The 18,599-nt window shown below is 44.6% G+C and overlaps 1 protein-coding gene across 1 annotated transcript in view; it reads left to right on the top strand.

Moving 5' to 3' along the window:
• Nucleotides 1-1,236: 1,236 nt before the first annotated feature.
• XRN2 (5'-3' exoribonuclease 2) overlaps nt 1,237-18,599 on the top strand; it is a 49,823-nt gene continuing 32,460 nt past the window's right edge. The window contains exons 1-16 of the mRNA XM_057433158.1: nt 1,237-1,416; nt 8,229-8,356; nt 8,438-8,549; nt 8,838-8,949; nt 10,091-10,149; nt 10,229-10,318; nt 11,311-11,383; nt 11,489-11,539; nt 11,885-12,042; nt 12,343-12,417; nt 12,516-12,649; nt 12,738-12,795; nt 12,884-12,991; nt 14,022-14,066; nt 15,166-15,297; nt 16,572-16,690. Coding sequence (XP_057289141.1) covers nt 1,237-1,416; nt 8,229-8,356; nt 8,438-8,549; nt 8,838-8,949; nt 10,091-10,149; nt 10,229-10,318; nt 11,311-11,383; nt 11,489-11,539; nt 11,885-12,042; nt 12,343-12,417; nt 12,516-12,649; nt 12,738-12,795; nt 12,884-12,991; nt 14,022-14,066; nt 15,166-15,297; nt 16,572-16,690 — 1,634 coding nt within the window. The remainder of the gene's footprint in view (nt 1,417-8,228; nt 8,357-8,437; nt 8,550-8,837; nt 8,950-10,090; nt 10,150-10,228; nt 10,319-11,310; nt 11,384-11,488; nt 11,540-11,884; nt 12,043-12,342; nt 12,418-12,515; nt 12,650-12,737; nt 12,796-12,883; nt 12,992-14,021; nt 14,067-15,165; nt 15,298-16,571; nt 16,691-18,599) is intronic.

The following is an 18,599-nucleotide window of genomic DNA, read 5'->3' as shown; positions in this document are numbered from 1 at the left end:
CAAGCCGCCGCCTCGGCCCCTCAGGCAGGGCTAACCCCGACGTGTCCCTGGGGCAGGGCTAACCCCGACGTGTTCCTATGGCAGGGCTAACCCCGACGTGTTCCTATGGCAGGGCTAACCCCGACGTGTTCCTATGGCAGGGCTAACCCCGACGTGTCCCTATGGCAGGGCTAACCCCAACGTGTCCTTCAGGCAGGGCTAACCCCGACGTGTTCCTATGGCAGGGCTAACCCCAACGTGTCCCTGGGGCAGGGCTAACCCCAACGTGTCCCTATGGCAGGGCTAACCCCAACGTGTCCCTATGGCAGGGCTAACCCCAACGTGTCCTTCAGACAGGGCTAACCCCAACGTGTCCCTCAGGCAGGGCTAACCCCAACGCGTCCCTCAGGCAGGGCTAACCCCAACGTGTCCCTCAGGCAGAGCTAACCCCGACGTGTCCCTATGGCAGAGCTAACCCCGACGTGTCCCTATGGCAGGGCTAATCCCAACGTGTCCCTATGGCAGAGCTAACCCCAACGTGTCCCTATGGCAGGGCTAACCCCAACGTGTCCCTATGGCAGGGCTAACCCCAACGTGTCCCTATGGCAGGGCTAACCCCAACGTGTCCCTGGGGCAGGGCTAACCCCAACGCGTCCCTGGGGCAGGGCTAACCCCAACGTGTTCCTATGGCAGGGCTAACCCCAACGTGTCCCTGGGGCAGGGCTAACCCCAACGTGGGCAGGGCTAACCCCAACGCGTCCCTGGGGCAGGGCTAACCCCAACGTGTTCCTATGGCAGGGCTAACCCCAACGTGTCCCTGGGGCAGGGCTAACCCCAACGCGTCCCTGGGGCAGGGCTAACCCCAACGTGTCCCTGGGGCAGGGCTAACCCCAACGCGTCCCTCAGGCAGAGCTAACCCCGACGTGTCCCTATGGCAGGGCTAACCCCAACGTGTCCCTGGGGCAGGGCTAACCCCAACGTGTCCCTGGGGCAGGGCTAACCCCAACGTGTCCCTATGGCAGGGCTAACCCCAACGTGTCCCTATGGCAGGGCTAACCCCAACGTGTCCCTATGGCAGGGCTAACCCCAACGTGTCCCTATGGCAGGGCTAACCCCAACGTGTCCCTCAGGCAGAGCTAACCCCAACGTGTCCCTCAGGCAGAGCTAACCCCAACGCACCCCACAACCCCACCTGTTCTCCCCATGCTACCCTCCCTTCCCTCCCGCCGCCATGACAACCTCAGCCCCGCCTCTAAAATGGCGGCGGCGCCGCTGCCGCGCGCTCCCGTCGTGCTCCGCGCCGCCCTACGCCCCCGGAAGCGCTCCCGCCGTTGCCGAGGGCCGCGGTGGGTCCCGGCCGCCATGGGGGTGCCGGCGTTCTTCCGCTGGCTGAGCCGCAAGTACCCCTCCATCATCGTCAGCTGCGTGGAGGAGAAGGTGCGGCAGGGCTCGGGGCCGGGACGCGGCCCCGGGAACGCCGAGGGTCGGGAGCAGGCGGGGGGGGGTGGGGCTCAGGCCGGTCCGGGCAGCGCTGCCCTCAGTTCAGGGCCGAGCCGCATCCGGCCCCAGCCCGGCTGCCCCGGGCGCTCCCGAGGCCTTCCCAAGAGGTTTTGTTTGTTTCTCTGTGGGTGCCTTTAGTGTCGGTGCAAGCGGCCGGTGCCGGGACGTTAACGCTCCCGCGCGTTCCAGAACGGTTCCGTGGCTGGGGAGCGGGGTCTGGGAGCAGGGAGCGGGGTCCGGGAGCAGGGAGCGGGGTCTGGGAGCGGGGTCCGGGAGCAGGGAATGGGGTCTGGGAGCAGGGAGCGGGGTCTGAGAGCAGGGAGCGGGCCTGGGAGCGGGGAGCGGGGTCTGGGAGCGGGGTCCGGGAGCAGGGAGCGGGGTTGGGAGCAGGGAATGGGGTCTGAGAGCAGGGAGCGGGGTTGGGAGCAGGGTCCGGGAGCAGGGAGCGGGGTTGGGAGCAGGGAGCGGGGTCTGGGAGCGGGGAGCGGGGTCTGAGAGCGGGGAGCGGGGTCTGAGAGCGGGGAGCGGGGTTGGGAGCAGGGAACCGGGTTTCTTCTCCTTTCCCCACTCTTCAAGCGGTCTGTTGAAGCGCGAGCTCTTCCCGGGTGTCTTTGTGTTGTTTTGGGTCAGAAATGAGGTTTTGTGGAAGTGTTTGGTAAAAGTTGCCGTGAGCTGGGAGCAGTGGGGACGGCTGTTGCCGTTTCTGTTGTTTTGGTGTGTGTTCATCTCAGTGTCTGCTTTTCACCAACTTCCTGGTAAATCGCAAGCCAAAGCGAGCTTTAGGACCTGTTGAAATCTAACGTGAAGCCGGCTGTGTGTGAGAGTGATGCGTCTGAATGTTTCACAGCTGTGTCACTGTCAAAGCGTACTGGTTTTGTCAGGGTTTTCTGTCATATCCTATCTCAGAACCCCAGCCTGGTTTGGGTTGAAGGGACCTGAAAGTTCATCCAGCCCCAGCCCCTCCCACAGGCAGGGACCCCTTCCACTGGAGCAGCTTGCTCCAAGCCCCTGAGTCCAACCTGGCCTTGAACACTGCCAGGGATGGGGCAGCCACAGCTTCTCTGGGCACCCTGTGCCAGCGCCTCAGCACCCTCCCAGGGAAGAGCTTCTGCCTCAGAGCTCATCTCAGTCTCCCCTCGGGCAGGTTCAAGCCATTCCCCTTGGCCTGTCCCTGCATTTCTGCAGCTTCCTACTTCACTCTAATCTTTATATGGCTTTTGATACATCCACCAACACAGGATATCACGCTTGCGTCCAAGACTTCACACAAGTCTGCAGTCGCATGCATTAACCTCCAGCAGCTTCTATTATCATTTGTCTCATTGCTGGTATTTTCTAGTACAGGACAAATATCTCCTGCCCAAACAGGGAGCTGATTTTTCCAGAGGCATCCTCCAAAATGTGGCTTTCCACAGCAGCAGGAGGTGCTTTCCAAAGGGTTAGTGCCAGCCTGGCTGCTGGACTCCACAGGCGCGCTCCCTGACCTGCAGCTCTCAGTAGGAGCAGCCTACTCCTGCTGATTGCTTTAAGCTGGGTGGTCACTGCTTAAGCTGATGGTTATCTGTATCCTCTCCCTTGCACCAGCACCCAGGTCTGGGGGGGAGGGAGTGTCTGAAGAGCCCTTCCTAGGAAGGAGCACAGCTGAAATATGTTTGCTTGCACATTTTTGCTAGGCAGGTTCTCAGCAGTCTGGTTCCTTTGTACGCATGGCTGCAGGAATGCTTGTGCCATCCTAAGGGGCACGGCCCGAGCTGGAAGGTGACAGAGAGGATGGAAGGTGACAGGGGAGTGTCTCCCTTCAGTCACAGCACAGGCTTGCATCAGGTTCAAGGAGCTGCACTGTGGTAGCCTTACAGTGAAGTAAACATGAGAAGTTGTTCTCCTTAGGTCTAACTTAGCCAGTTTTCTGGAGAAGACAAACTCTTGGAGTTCGTGCTTCCCAACTGCTTTTCCTGTAGGCTTTTCCAGATAGCTTGTATCACCTTTTGTCAGGGTGTAGGAGCTGTGCCCTGCTCATCTTCCGCATAGTGCTTTGGGAGGGTCAGGACCCTGAGCGTGTGCTGCAGCTGCTGCCTTGTTGCTTCCTCCTATTCCTCCGGGGAGGACGTGCCTCGCGTCTGGGACACGCTGTGCTGTGAAGGAGATAGAAATGTGTGAAGACAAGGGGAAAAGAGCAAAGTGATTGAATTACATAATGGCACTGGCTTTTCGTGACTGCACCTGCCTTCAGCAAGATTCCCACATGCATGAATGGCAGACAGAGCAGTTTTAGTGTTCGGTTCTTGTTGCAGCCGAGGTAGTTTTGTGTGTCAGATTCAGGCAGTGAAACAGAATCATAGATTTGGGTTAATCAGTGCACCGCGTATGACATTTATTTTACCTGTAGCTGCAAGCTGTGAGTTTTTACCCCAGTGGATAGCTAAGATTTGAGGATTTGCCTGGGGGAAGTGTTACAGTAAAAGGTGGTTTGGGGGTTTACAAAGTAGAGCTTGTTTATAGTCTGTGACTGCTGACATGGCATTTGCTTCCTCTCAGCTTTAGAGCAGGAACACCTGAACATGTGTGTGTGTATCCTGTCTGCTGTCTTCAACTCGTGCTAGCTGGGATGTTTTGAAGCAGTTCTGATCAAAGGGATGCAGATAGAGTTTTGACAATCTAAAGCAAATTGATTTAGAGGTTTGTGTGTATTAAGAATGAGCGTTTCACATTTTTTTGTCTTAAAAGCTTGTCCAGCTGTTTCTGGATAATACTTTTAAGATCTGTCTGTTTAAAATCAGACAGTTTAAACAGCAAATATGTTGACAATCTGTATCCATTAAGTAGTTTTCTCTAAGAGCAGAAGACTTTTTTGTCAGTGTGTTTGTAAACATTTAGATTAATCGTTATGTACTGGAAGCAGCTCTCATTTAGGTAAAATAAAGGTTTGTGTAGCCTTGGTTTTACTGAGTTAGTGATTGGATGTCCCTTTCTTTGTCTTTAATAATTGAACTTGTAACAGCAAATGTTCTTTATTAAAAGACATGGAAAGCTAGGACAAATTCCACTGGGCCATGTTAGATTTATCTAACTGAAGTGTCAGATCCTGATGTCCTCATCCACGTTGCTTTGTTCCAACCTAGGAGCACGTTGCAGTTACAGTAAGGACAGCGCATGGATAAATCATATTCATTAATATTTTTATACTCAAATCTAGGCATAACTCCGAGAGCAGGCTGGGACAGTGGTGAGAGGCTGTGGTTTGTCTTGCTGGAGATGAATTTAAACGTCTCTCACAATGTAATCAGCTCCGTGTGTGTTTTAGGATTGCTGTAAATCTCTCTAATCAGAAATTTTGTATCTCCCCGCAGCTTGTCTCTTTGAAATATTAAAAAGTTGATCCTTGTTCTCTTACCTTGCTAGATTCTTTCTTTTTCTTAAATCTGATTAATCTTCTTCTTAAGCTGAGCAGGAAGAACAAGAGGAAGATCTTGAAGATAATACAAAATCCAGGAGAGAATATTCTTAATCAAATTCGTACGAATTAATAAAGCTGCAACTAAAGTATCATATCTGAAGATCTATTTTCAATGGTTTCAAAAGAGGCTGTAGATTAAAAGTGAACAGTTTAGTTATATCACAAGAGATATCACTCCCAGATACTTAAACCTTTTACAAGGCTGTTATATTAACAATCTGATAGGTTTATGAGGATGTAATGGTGAAGTTGCTGACATAGTGGTATGCAGATGAAGACTGAATGGCTTTCGAAGCCATCTAAAAGAGAACATGTTTATTTTGCTTTACCTTCAAGGCTGACAATAAGGTCTGTGACGGGGCAGTTTTATTTTCCATATCACATAGTCATAAGCTTTTGATATTGTCTGGGTCACAGGTCACTGGCAAGAGGTTTGGGGAAAGATTGAGTAGAACACAAGGGAAAGTTCTTGTCCCCGTATCTGATGTAAGCCAGAATGAACGCTCTTCTAAACTGTAGTTCTTGGTTGCCCACAGTAACTTTAATAGAACTACCAGGTGCGATACAGTGTGTGCACCTGGCAGTGATTTATGTGTGTTCTGGGAAGTTCAGTGAAGGAAGAGGAAGCCAACAATGGCCAACAGGATTAGTTTGGATCATAGAGTCACAGCCTGGGTTGGGCTGGAAGGGACCTTTAAGCTCATCCATTTCCAACCCCTGCCACGGGCAGGGACCCCTTCCACTAGAGCAACTTGCTCCAAGCCCCTGTGTCCAACCTGGCCTTGGTGAAGAATGGATGAGTAGTGTCAGAAAGATGTGAACTGGCAGAAGTTTCACCTGCTTTAAAGTGAAATAGAGGCATTTAGTGCTCAGCTATTTAAAAAGGAATTTACACAATTGCCCTGAAAGGGTTCGGTACAGCTATAACTGTGAAAAGTGTAAATATCAAATACAGGCTTACTTTGCAATAGGGGTTTTAAATTTTATTAATATTTGCCTTTTAACACTGGGATAAGTTCAGCTACTGCTGTTGCTACTCTGAGAAGGAAAATTGTAAGGAAGTTGATGGTATGATCTGCAAGTGTTGGGTTTGGGATTTTACCCCTCTTGCATCTGATAGTTTGAGCTCTGCGCACCAGAGATGTGGGAAACTCACTGAGTGACCAGCGGGCAGCAGGTCTGCAAAGAAAAGTTCAGGGCAGTGCTTGATGTTGGTTCATCAGCTGCTGCTAAGTTCCACGTGAAGGAGAGAACCAGCGGTGTCACATTTTCCCCTCCTGTCTCATGCTGTATGTGATCACAGCCTTTATGTAACAACAACATCCATTTTTCTAATTTCACTTTATGCCAGGCTGTTAGATTACACTTCATTCCAGCTCCGTGATCTTTCATAGCCCTTTCCAGCTGCAGTTTCTCTGAAAATGATTTGGCTTTTCCTTGCTCAGCTCGTGTCTCTTCCAACACTCATGCTGTCGGTGTTTAATTCAGTGGTTCATGTGTTCAGCTGGTGGTGTTGCTTTGGAAGGGAGAACCTGGATTGCTCACAGTGGCTGTGAGGGTGTTGCTAACTTCCTCTTGACAAAACCAAAACTAACAATCCCAGCCAAAACCAACAACAAACCCCAAAGGCATGGGGAGGAAGCAGAATTGGACATGGGTGCTAGTCCGTCTTGTGGAGGAGCTGCTCTGAAGCACTCACCAGTGTTTCAAACAGCCTGGGAGAAGGGGATGAGGGTTTTTATGCAGGTATTACAGTGCCAACCGCAGCTCTGCTCTGGGGCTGGTTGGAAAGCCTGTTCTCTTCACTCAGATAGTTGTCATTGATGTTACAGCATACGCAAAACAGTGTGGGATTATTTATTACTTCCAGTTCAGCTGGGATTTGTTTCCTTTGTACTTCTGGGTTCACCTTGTATAGCTGCTTGTAAGAGTTCAAGAATGTTGGAGTAGTACAGTAATGTAGGTGGCTGTAGGGGCTTCGGGGCAGTCGGAAGTTGGGATAACGTTTCCCATCTGCTGTGTGGCCTGAGCTTCATGTTCATTAGGCAGCAGCCTGGGAGCAGACAAAGCACTGATGTAGAGGAAGCGAAGCTTTAAAGCCAAAAGTTTACTTGGTTTTGAAGTGGAAGTTGTGGACTGGATTTTATTTAGCATTTCAGATACATCCACAGACAAACTCAAAGTCAGGATTTGAAGAGTTTGGGGGTTTGAGCATCTCGGTGCATTTGATAGTTACGAGGAAGTGTAAGACATGCATACCTGAAGTGGAGATTGGCTGGTGGGGTCTGAAAGAATCTCCTTCCTTTGTGTAGAGGAACGTGGGGAAAGTCTTCTTTCTAGTTAAATCTCATCCTCCTTTGCTGACCAGGATGTGCTAATGTACTTTGTGCAGCTCATCATGTAATCATGATTCGCTTTACTGCCCTGCCTCCCTCAGATCTGTGTGTGTGACTGAAATACCCGGTTATAGTGAGAGAGGGCAGAGATGCAAGTTTGTTTTGATGTGTCAGTCTGGGGAACAGAGTGTTTGAAGTAGAGAGATTTTGTTTCGGCTTGGTTACAGTGTTAAAGTTCTAGCATCACAGCATCAACTTTGAGGTCCCTTTGCTAAATTCCGGGGGAGTCGGTATGGTCCTGGCCGTAGAAGGAATTGCTTTCTCGAATAATCTGGGATATAGAAACTTCTTGTTTCTAGTACATGCTGATAGATGGAAATAAACCAGCTCTGCCATAGCACATCATAATATCTTCTAGTTGTGCTGGTTTATAAACATCTTTAAAAAGGATCAAGGAGAAGGAAAGCGCTATTTTAATAGTGTGATCGTACATTATAGAATCCCAGGCTGGTTTGTGTTGGAAGAGACCTTAGAGCTCATCCAGTCCCAACTCCTGCCACGGGCAGGGACCCCTTCCACTAGAGCAGCTTGCTCCAAGCCCCTGTGTCCAACCTGGCCTTGAACACTGCCAGGGATGGGGCAGCCACAGCTTCTCTGGGCACCCTGTGCCAGCGCCTCAGCACCCTCACAGGGAAGAACTCCTGCCTTAGATCTAACCTGAACTTCCCCTGTTTCAGTTTAAACATGTCACCCCCTGTCCTATTGCTACAATCCCTGATGAAGAGTCCCTCTCCAACATCCTTGTAGGCCCCTTCATTATGTGGGTAGCTTGTTGCTATCTTTTTTTCTTTTGCCCTAAAAAAATAAGCTTTTATTAGTCTGTATATTAATATATCTGTGGTTACTTGTGACACTTCTTTAATCAAGTACTGAAATACTTGTTCCAACTTCATTCACAGGCCAAGGAGTGCAATGGCGTCAAGATTCCCATTGACACAAGCAAACCCAACCCCAATGAGGTGGAGTTTGATAACCTCTATTTGGATATGAATGGTATAATTCACCCTTGTACACACCCAGAAGACAAGTAAGGCAGTTTTTTTTTTGCTTTACAAAAAGGATTCACTGGCATCATTTCAGATGTTACATTGGATGCTCTGTGTTCTAGGCCAGCACCCAAAAATGAAGATGAAATGATGGTTGCAATTTTTGAGTATATCGACAGGATCTTCAACATTGTAAGACCAAGGAGACTTCTCTACATGGCTATAGATGGAGTAGTAAGTATTGATATATTGAGTTCCCAGTAATGGCTGTTGGGAAATTAGGATAGATGCCAGCTGCTCTTCTAAGGAACTTTGGGAAACAGTTTTCTAACCTGAAAAACTACAGGGGCAAGATAAATCCCTGTTCCTGCTTCAGTTTTTACTGATGTGGTGTTAAAGACTTGTATAATTACAGACTGGCCAGTTTCAAGGGATTTGTCCTGGCTACCAGAATCAGCTAGCAGAGAGGAAGCAATTGTCCAGATGCAATAACTGACTCAAGCATTATGATACCTTTTATAGGCTCCACGTGCAAAAATGAATCAACAGCGGTCAAGAAGATTCAGAGCATCAAAGGAGGGCATGGAAGCTGCTGAAGAGAAGCAAAAAATAAGACAAGAAATTCTGGCAAAAGGTACAGCTGTGACACTCATATCTGAGGTTTTTCAGTGAGAGTCACCTTGTTTGTTCTGAGCACTTCAGTGAGGGTTAGAAAGGGGATGTTCTAATTAGTGGGTATTTGTCTGCGTTACTAGGAGGGGATAGCAAGCCCACACAGAAGGATGGATCTGTGTTCTCCAAAGTTAGAAACCATGCTAAAGCTAATGTCACTTTTTTCTTCTTCTCTCCCTTCTTCTGCCTGAAGTGGATTTGTGTTGAGTACTCTTAAATCCTTTAGAAAAAAATTGAACATAAGAGCAAGGACAAATGTGATAGTGGGAAGCTAACCAAAATCCTCATGGAAGAAAGCATGCATTCATAGGGCTTGGTGAGAGGAAGGTTGAGGCTTAAAGGCAGGGATCAAATGGAAATAATACAGCACAGGAATAAAAAACTATGAGCAAGGATAGTTACAGTTACTTGTGAGTGGAAGCTCTAAACTCGGGCAACAAAGTCAGCACGACTTTGTAAGGGTGATAGAGGTGTGTGGAAGGAGTGTGTGTAACTAAAGCATGGGCTGGAGCAGTCTGTGCAGGTGGCTGAAGGAGGAGTGAATGCTGTAGCCCAGGCGAGGGGACCATTGTGCAGCCTCAGAGGAGATTAGAGGGGGAGGGCAAAGACCTTTCTAACATTTCTTCCTGTAGCATTTCAAGACTACGGAGACCCTTTATGAAGCTCAGAGATGAGAGAAGTTGGTGTAACCCTGTTTGTGAGCCCAAGTGAATAGATAGTGGAAACACAGGGGAGAATATGTAAGAACATAATCATTTCCTAATGTTTTATCTCATTTAGCAAGCTCTGAGATTTCTTTCAGTCTTTCTGACAGACTAGGTAATGAAACCACTTTTCTGAAGGTAACATTTGTAAATGTACTAACACCTTATTTTGAGATGGAAATAATGCAAGAGCTGTGGTAAGAGCTGTTTCAGTTTTGTTGTTTGTTTGCTTTTTTAAACAAACTAATTTTCAATCAGTGTTTATTGTTACCAGGGGAGCCATTGGGGATTTTATCATGCAAAAATATATTTACTGTTCCATATGAATTTACAATGGTCCATATGGATTTACAGTGGTCCATATTGATTTAACTCTGTTAAATGTTTTTATCGCTCTAGGTGGCTTTCTTCCTCCAGAAGAAGTGAAGGAGAGATTTGACAGCAACTGTATCACCCCAGTAAGTAATCTTGCACTTCACCCAGCAATTGCCAGGAGCTGAATGAAGGCTTCAGTTATTTTCCTCTGTCACTTTTTAGGGAACTGAATTTATGGACAATCTTGCTAAATGCCTCCGCTATTACATCGCTGACCGCTTGAACAGTGACCCGGGGTGGAAGAATCTGACAGTAAGTTTCACAGCTTCACACTTCAGGAAAATGAAGGTGATCTGTTAGGCTGGGTTGGGATATGATTGGAGAGGGACTTCAGAGACACATTTCATGTAATAACACAATCTAGCAGCACCGTTTGTTTTGATTTCATTTAAGAGCAATGAGAAGATTTGACAGTAGAAGCCACAGTTTGATATAACAGAGTTTATATAATGAAGTTCTTTTTCTTCTTTGGGGGAAAGTGTCAAGATACATTGTCTGTGTATTCTCTTCACATTCCCTTTATAACTCTTGCTGCCTCAGATGGGCTGTGTTTTCTCCTGTATTCTAATGATGGATGACAATAGATGGCAGGCAACAAAAGTAATACATACTAGCTTTCTGGGCTTTGAAATCCTCTCCTGTTCCTCAACAACTCCACTGCCACTGAGTTTTGTGTCTGGCAGCCCCATGTTTGCTCTGTACAAGAGCAGAGCAGTCAGTCCTCTCAGATGCAGATGTGTGTTGTTTTCCATCTGTTGACTGTTAAAGTGGCCTCATTAGAAGGCAGTTGACTCTGCTTAATTCCCTCCATCAGACATGAGTGTTATAAAGGCTACTGCTCATCTGGGCACCAGTATAAGGAAGTGTATGATGTGATAATGTATCGGCCTGTGCTGGAGTTCAGAAGATCTAAGGGGAAGCTGGCATATGTCTGCTTTATCTGTTAGTTCTCTAGTGTGTATTTTGATTGCCCTGGTTATTTGTCAGGAAACATTCAAATATGTTAATGTATTTGAGTCGATATATCAGCTCCATCCTAGAATGAGTAGAAAAAAATGAAGGCATATTCATTGGTTCCAACCTTTTAAATCATTTAATTTTGAATCATAATACCTTAGTTTAAACTGCAGATTAGAGTTTCCAGCACTCATAAATCTGATTCAGCATTCGGTATATGATCTACAGAAATTGGTTTTTCTTTCTGTAGCAGCATAAATTGTTCCCCTAATGTAAATGTTTCACAGGTCATTTTGTCCGATGCCAGTGCTCCTGGAGAAGGGGAACATAAAATCATGGATTACATTAGGAGACAAAGAGGTAAAATTCAAATAAATGTGATCATTTTATTTTAAATTAAGGTTAGTCAGTAATGATTTATTTTACATGACTTTGGTTAACTAAATGTAATTTTCTTTTGTATAGCTCAACCAAACCACGACCCAAACACTCATCACTGTCTGTGTGGGGCTGATGGTGAGTTCTCTTTTGCTAACAGTATGCCCTATTGAGCTGCTAGCAGCTACTGAGCCGCTTTGTTCTGTTTTATGGTTGAGGGGGGCTGTAGTTTTTAGGCTTTCACTTGTATTTGTGTGGATTAGTTTTTGAAAGCTCTGCGTAATATATGGGGAAAGGTCTAGTACTCTCTGTGGCTGAAGGGCTAACTTTCCCTTGGTTGTACTGTCTGGGTGGTTTGTGGGTAAGCACATCTGTGTGTTCACGCTTGCTTAAGGTAGAATGTACTTTGCTTTTAAACTTTTTTTACAAAACTTAATGACATATATCTTTCATTGTGTTTAATTCTTCTCTTTTGGTTGGCAGCTGATCTAATCATGCTTGGCTTAGCTACACACGAACCAAACTTCACTATAATTAGAGAAGAGTTTAAACCAAATAAACCCAAGCCCTGTGCTCTTTGTAACCAGATGGGCCACGAGGTTAAGGATTGCCAAGGTTTGCCCAGGGAAAAACAAGGCAAGGTAAGGATTCTGCTATTTGTAGAAATTCTTTTCATCTACGAGCTTTACTTTTGACAAGTAAAAATTGTACTTCTGTAGCACAAACATGCCAAACCTGATGTCCTCGCTTGTCTTCTGTTGGTTGGTGGTTGTTTTTTCACTGGTGAGAGAAAACGATCAGTAACTTCAGAGATGCAGAGTAGCACAGTGCATGGTTGGCTTGAGAAACTGCATTGACTCCCCTCAAAGTCAGCCTTTAAAACTGAGCTGAGAAACGTTAAGGTGGCTTGTATGTAATGCAGCTCTTTCCTTCTCTTTTAGCATGATCAGTTTGCAGACAGTCTTCCCATGGCTGAGCAGGAATTTATCTTCATCCGGTTATGTGTTTTGCGAGAGGTATGTTGAACAGTTGCTGTATCTGCTTTCTATAAATAGGATTTTGAACCCTATACACAATGTTTTCTAATGTCCTTTTCCTTCTGTGTGTATTGCAGTATTTGGAAAGAGAGCTCACTATGGCCAGTCTGCCTTTCACTTTTGATTTTGAAAGAAGTGTTGATGACTGGGTCTTTATGTGCTTCTTTGTGGGAAATGACTTTCTTCCTCATCTGCCATCTTTGGAGATCAGGTAGATGAGACTGTATCGCCTCTTTTCCTGCAAGTATTCCTGCTGTGCTTTTACATGATAAGAATCTCATGCTGTTGTTTGGTTTTAGGGAGGGAGCAATCGATCGCTTGGTTAACATATATAAAAATGTGGTCCACAAAACTGGGGTAAGATTTTTGCCTTTTCTTTAAAAACCTCTGGTGTTTGCTACAAAAAGAGACTTGTTTTTCAGCTGTATTCCTTTCTGCTTTGCAGGGCTACCTCACAGAAAGTGGTTTTGTGAACCTGCAGCGGGTCCAGATGATCATGTTGGCTGTCGGAGAAGTTGAAGATAGTATTTTCAAGAAGAGGAAAGATGATGATGTAAATTCTGTGTTACATTCTTGGTGTTTGGTTTAATCGTGTGTCACTGTCAGACTGTGACACTCCTTTAACAGAGCAAGCACAAAAAAAAACCCCAAGCTTTGTAATTTTTTCCTTCTAATCTCTAGTTCATTCCTGCACACTCGAAGAATGGCGATGGTGTGCTCGTGGGTGATTTTCTTTCCCTGCCCTGCAAGGCCTTTTTTTCTGATTGACATCCCAAGTAATAGCAAAATGAAAGTTCTGTTACTGCCTGCAGCTTTTTGAACAGCTGCTATGTAAATTGAGGTGCTGCAACCTGTGGAAGTGCAGGCCAGGAGCCTGTGAGCAGGGTGAAACGCTGAATTGGAATTCCCAGCACATTCTTGCTTTGTGTGCCTCCTGCCATTTGAAATGTGTCTCTTAGTTTGTCTCTGCAGTTTGTGCAGTTTTTTTCAGACATATTCCAATTTATTCCTTCACTACAGGGGATAAAATACCCTGTGGATGTAAGAGCAGAATTGTATTTAATTTCCAGTCAAAAATACCATGCCAGTGCTGGCAAAATGGGTTAGAGTTGCTCCAGCTGCACCTCTCGTGAAGTGGAAATGCCAGTTTGATACTCAAGTTTTCAGCTTCCACGGCCCAGGAGTGAGAAATCCCTTTCCCTGAACCAGCTCTTTTCCTGTTTCTAGGAGTTTAATGTCTCCTACTTTTTTTTAATTGGTGGCTGTTCCAGTGCAGGCAAGGAGCTTGTGTCCTTTGACACTGCTGTCACCTTGAAGTAAGGCTATAGCTAAACTTAGTGAATGGTATAAGCCATTACCAAAATTGATGGGCGTTGAATACACAGCTACTATTTCCCCCATAGTTTGTCAAAATAGAAAGTTCTACCCCATTTCTACTGGATTTACAGACAAGCATTGACCTGTCTTATTCAAGACATTACATAAAAGCCGTACAGCCTTCTGGTCAGTTTAGGATGAAATCAAATACTTTTCCAAGAAATGTATATATTGACTGAGTTTATTTCTCTGTATTCTCTCTATAGGATAACTTTAAAAGACGACAAAAAGAAAAAAGGAAAAGAATGAAGGTAAGTTAATTCCTTTCACAATGCAAAACCCAGCACAAATTAAACTGTGTCCGATAGCTTTCAGCAGATGTGGTGGTTGAAACTGCAGCTGTGATCATGGCAATTTCTGCCCTGTGTGTAAACTATTTTAAAGAAGGAACTGCATGTTAAAGGTTTCTTAAAAGGGAAAGGAGAGAGAATGTTGATTACAGCTGTATGTTGTGTCCTTCAAATCTGCACTTCTGTGATTAGGTAGTGATGTTTCAGCATGGTCACTGTACAGGGATTGCTTTTCATGCATTGACACAAGTCTTCTCAGCAGTTGTACTGCTGAGGGCAGTGGAGTTTAGGTTTAAATACATATACCAACTTGTATTAAACGGGTTTGCTTGATTGAAGGCATGCTTCTAAAGAAGCAAGGAAGGCTTACCCCAAGCTGCACTTCTCTCATGTTCTGCCTGCAAGCAAGTTGCCAAATACCTCTCAAATGTAGTAAAGAAGCATTATCTGTAGTGGGAACATGTTTGCCCTTTCTGACCCATGTGTAAGATTAATTATTTAAGATTATGCTATTGGAATGATGTTGAGTTTTCCTCTACTCTCAAAATATTCTGGTATTTTAAAAATGGGCTCTTGCACGTTCGTTTTGACATAGCTTTGCTCTTGGTTAGGGCATTCAGGTCAGTGTAGCTTCCAAAACTTCCAGGGCATGTGATGGTCCCACCGTGAGTACTGTCTAGATCTGGTGTTTGTTTTTTCAATTACATATATCTGTCTATCCCTGTTAGACTGAAAGAGGTTATTGACTTTGCTTACAAAGAATACGGTCCTCCCAGTACGACAGATGAAGTCTCGCTTCCCAAAACCCGTCTTTCAGCCCACATAGAAAGAACACGGGCACAAAATGCAGGGTTTGATTGGTGTCTTTAAGAAGAGCTTAATAAATTACAGGAATATAAGGGTCTCACTGGTTGAGATTATTACACATAACTGAAACTGAAGTGAGTAAGTAATGCTTGTTTTACGTAACATGTTAATCTGAAAACCGAGAGAGCGTATCATGGCACTACTGTGGAGATTACACAGCTTTTCCACTATACTCTCTGTATTTATCTTTCAGAGGGATCAGCCTTCTTTTATTCCTGGTGGACAGTTTTCCCCTCAAGCCCTGGGAAATCGATCCAGTCCTCAGGCAATCAGTAACCCCAGACAAGCTGCCTTTGAGATGAGGATGCATGACAGACAGAATTCTGTAAGTACGTGTTCCAAGGTATTTACACACAGAGGGGCAGTAATCACATCCTGTGCTGCTCTGGACACACTTCCCCCTAACCCATTGAGCCTTCTTGAAAAGCAGGCACCAGAAAATGTATTTTCCAAGAAAGTGGCTTTTAATAAGCAAGTTTTGTGAGACTGCTTGAATAAAGCTGTGTTCCTTATTTGAACGTTTGGTATGATATTGCTTGTTGCATAGTTCCGGGAGAGCAAGTGTGAGGTGAAGGCATCTGAGTCAAATACACTAACTCCTCTCCCCAGACTTGTTTGGCACTTGTTTGGAGTGAGGTTTAGGAACTCTCTCAGTAGGTTTGAGAGAGACACAAGCTGAATACCTGAGCTGGAGGTATGTTAATGCTGGTTTGGTACTTGTATGGACAAAAAGACATAGATACCTGTATCTTGAACTTGTGGTTTGCATAAGGGTGTGTTTGTTAGCTTCTTTTACTTGCCCAAGTGTGGTTTTTTGCTGGGAAGAGCTAAAAATTGGATGAAGTTTTTGAAAAGGTATTAGAAAGTGAGGGGAAGCCAGAAATAAGTTGAATTCTCTGTTAGACGTCTGGGTTGTTAATTTTAAATAATAAATATGACAAATATTTTCTTTCTGGGCATAAATCTTCAAACAGTGACCAAATTCAAGGTCCTTTTCATCATAAAGATGTGGGTCCTGTCTCTTACATCCAAAAAATAAAAAATGCTTTTTCAAAGTATAATTTCTGCTATTCTTCCCTTTAAATCTTGAAACTTTGGCACATGTGTTAAGCAAATCAGTTCCTTTATGGCATGGGAGATGTTTCTTCTCTGTAATATTAAAATAGATAAATCTAAAAGGAGTTTAAAAGATCAGTTATTTAACAGAGCAGAATAAACTTAGGGTATTTCTGCCTTTCTTGACTCACAAGCAAGATTTTTACAGTAGTCTGAGTATGAATTTTTCACTGTTGCTGTAAAATGAAGTTGTTTTAGCAATTTATTGCATCTTCTTTCTCACATACAGTGATTTTTTTATTTTTTTTTTTTTGGCCTGTATATATATATCAATGTCTGCCTTTAAATACAAATATATGTTCTGTTCTTTTGCTGCTTAATAGCTTAAGGGCTGTGTAGCTTTTGCCTTGGGTTTTTGGGGAGCTAAAACGGTGCGTGTGATTATCACAAAGCTGTTAATTTTAACTTGACTTTAAAATGCCCAATAAATCCTTCTCTCTCTCTTACCCCCCCCCCATTTATCTGTAACAATTCTGACCCTAGACAACTTCATCATCTCCAAACACCAGCCTGACTCCTGACAGTAGCCCATCCCTGGCAGGAGGAATTAAGCGGAAAGCTGAAGATAGTGACAGTGAACCTGAGCCAGAGGATAATATCAGGTGAAGCCATTTTTGTGTAGCACTTTGTTAGCAAATTGCTGAAATAGATGCAGTGTAATTAATGCCATTTAGCTCAGAGCAGCAGTGCCTTCAGATGCTTTCCTATGATCTTTTTATCCAGAGGTAATTAATGTGGAGGGTTAGAATATTCGCTGAATTCCAGGGAGATGGGTAAGCTCTAGCTGTTAAATCTAAGTATCCAGATTAGTATGCGTGCGGGTTTTCATCCTCCAAGCCACTACTCCCTTTGAGACCAAGCGCTAGATTGACTAGACATGCACTGCTCAGCTGTGATTATGTGAGCTGAATGCCACTGTTTCGCAGTTGAATTTTTGAGCTATTTAACCCATAAAATTCAGTTACATTCACGTGTGCGGCATTATTTAGCTTGACTGTTAAAATATGTTTTCCTCCATCTTTGATTTGTAGCAGAGATGTTTTGTCTGTGATGAGTTCATTAAATGGCTTAGGACAGCTGATCCCTAGATGATTACAGGGTAGGAATTTTATGAGAATTAACTGACAGTGAGGTACCAGTGAGGCTGCATTTATCAAAGGTTTAAATCAAGCCATCACCCATTAAGTCAAGGGTGAAAGTCCTTATTTTTTGTTAAAGGCTAAGTGTAACCGGTAGGTCTGTGTTTTCTGTAGAGGCAGGGGATGGAGGTGGACATGGGAAAACAATAAGTGTTACTTCATTGTGAAGTACTGATCATGAGTATCAGGCGCTGTTGTTGTGACATGTTTGATACATCTAGCCCATCAGATCTTCCAACAGCAGGTATTCAAGCTCTCAGTCTTATTTCCTTTCCTGTACATGGTGATCTGAATGAATTGAGTTCTGGTTTTTTTAATCAAGCAAGCAGAATTTGTACATAAAACCAGGATAAATTTCAGTGTTGCTTTTCATTGGAATTTTAGCTGAACTTCTGAAAAAAGCTTTAACAGTTTTACAACAACTAGTTGAATGAACTGTGGTGATTTACAAGTAGCAGTAGTTTTGACAGGTTTGGTGTTGTCAAGCAAGAGGGTATGGGCTACATTCGTCTGTGATTATTTAAGCACTTTTGTAGCTCAGAATACTTATTCGGATGCTTTTCTGAGTCAAAAATGATTTTATGCTTCTTAGCAAGCAAATGCAACCGCATAAATATATTGGATGGCAAAGAAGTTGTTTGCTAAAATATATTTTGTATCTAGAATGACTTTAAAACTAGATCAGATAGTTACAGTCAACGACCAGATTGGGTTTGGCATTTATACAAGTGCCTCACTACCAGAGAGCTCCTGGGGCAGATGCTCATAGACTGCAGATGTTCCTGACTCTGTCCTTCAGTACTTTAGCCAAGTCCCCTGTCCTTGCTCACCTGCTTTCTATGATCTGGAGAACATCTTGTTGTTTTTCCACCTCCTCACCAGTTCGAATTGTCTCTGATTAGCTCAGGTCAGATTTTAAGAAGTATCCCTGCACTGGGCAGCTAATGTGAATCAGAAACAAGGGAAGATCCATTTTGCAAACCCCAAAGGGTCTGCATCGTGTTAAAAAAGCATAGACCTATCTTTGCTCTGTCTTAAAGGCTTCATTCGCTCTATTTAGTGCTGAGATTCTGAGAAGTCTAAGTTTGAAGTGACCTCACAGGTTACCTGTGTCCTTCAGGTCCTATGTGTAATTTCAGGTGGTCACAGCCTTTGTGGAAAGGGATCTTGCTTAATGGCTTTCAGATGTGATAATGCCAAGTTTTGAATAGTTGAGAATAAAATTTGATTAAAAATCATTATTAAGGGATTATCTGATGTAGCCAGTATCTAAATCAGATTTGTAATTTGCTTTAGTTCACTTGAATACCAGAATTCATGTGAACTTTGAGATGTGTAAAATGCATACACTATGGTGAATAGTAGGTTTAAA

This window comes from Pezoporus wallicus, unplaced genomic scaffold (genome assembly GCF_028554395.1).
Source record: "Pezoporus wallicus isolate ANWC-B61680 ecotype Strahan unplaced genomic scaffold, APGP_CSIRO_Pwel_v1 contig_5416, whole genome shotgun sequence".
Lineage (NCBI taxonomy): Eukaryota > Metazoa > Chordata > Aves > Psittaciformes > Psittacidae > Pezoporus > Pezoporus wallicus.
The sequence above is the reverse complement of the archived record's forward strand: the minus strand, read 5'-3'. Positions and strand labels throughout refer to the sequence as shown.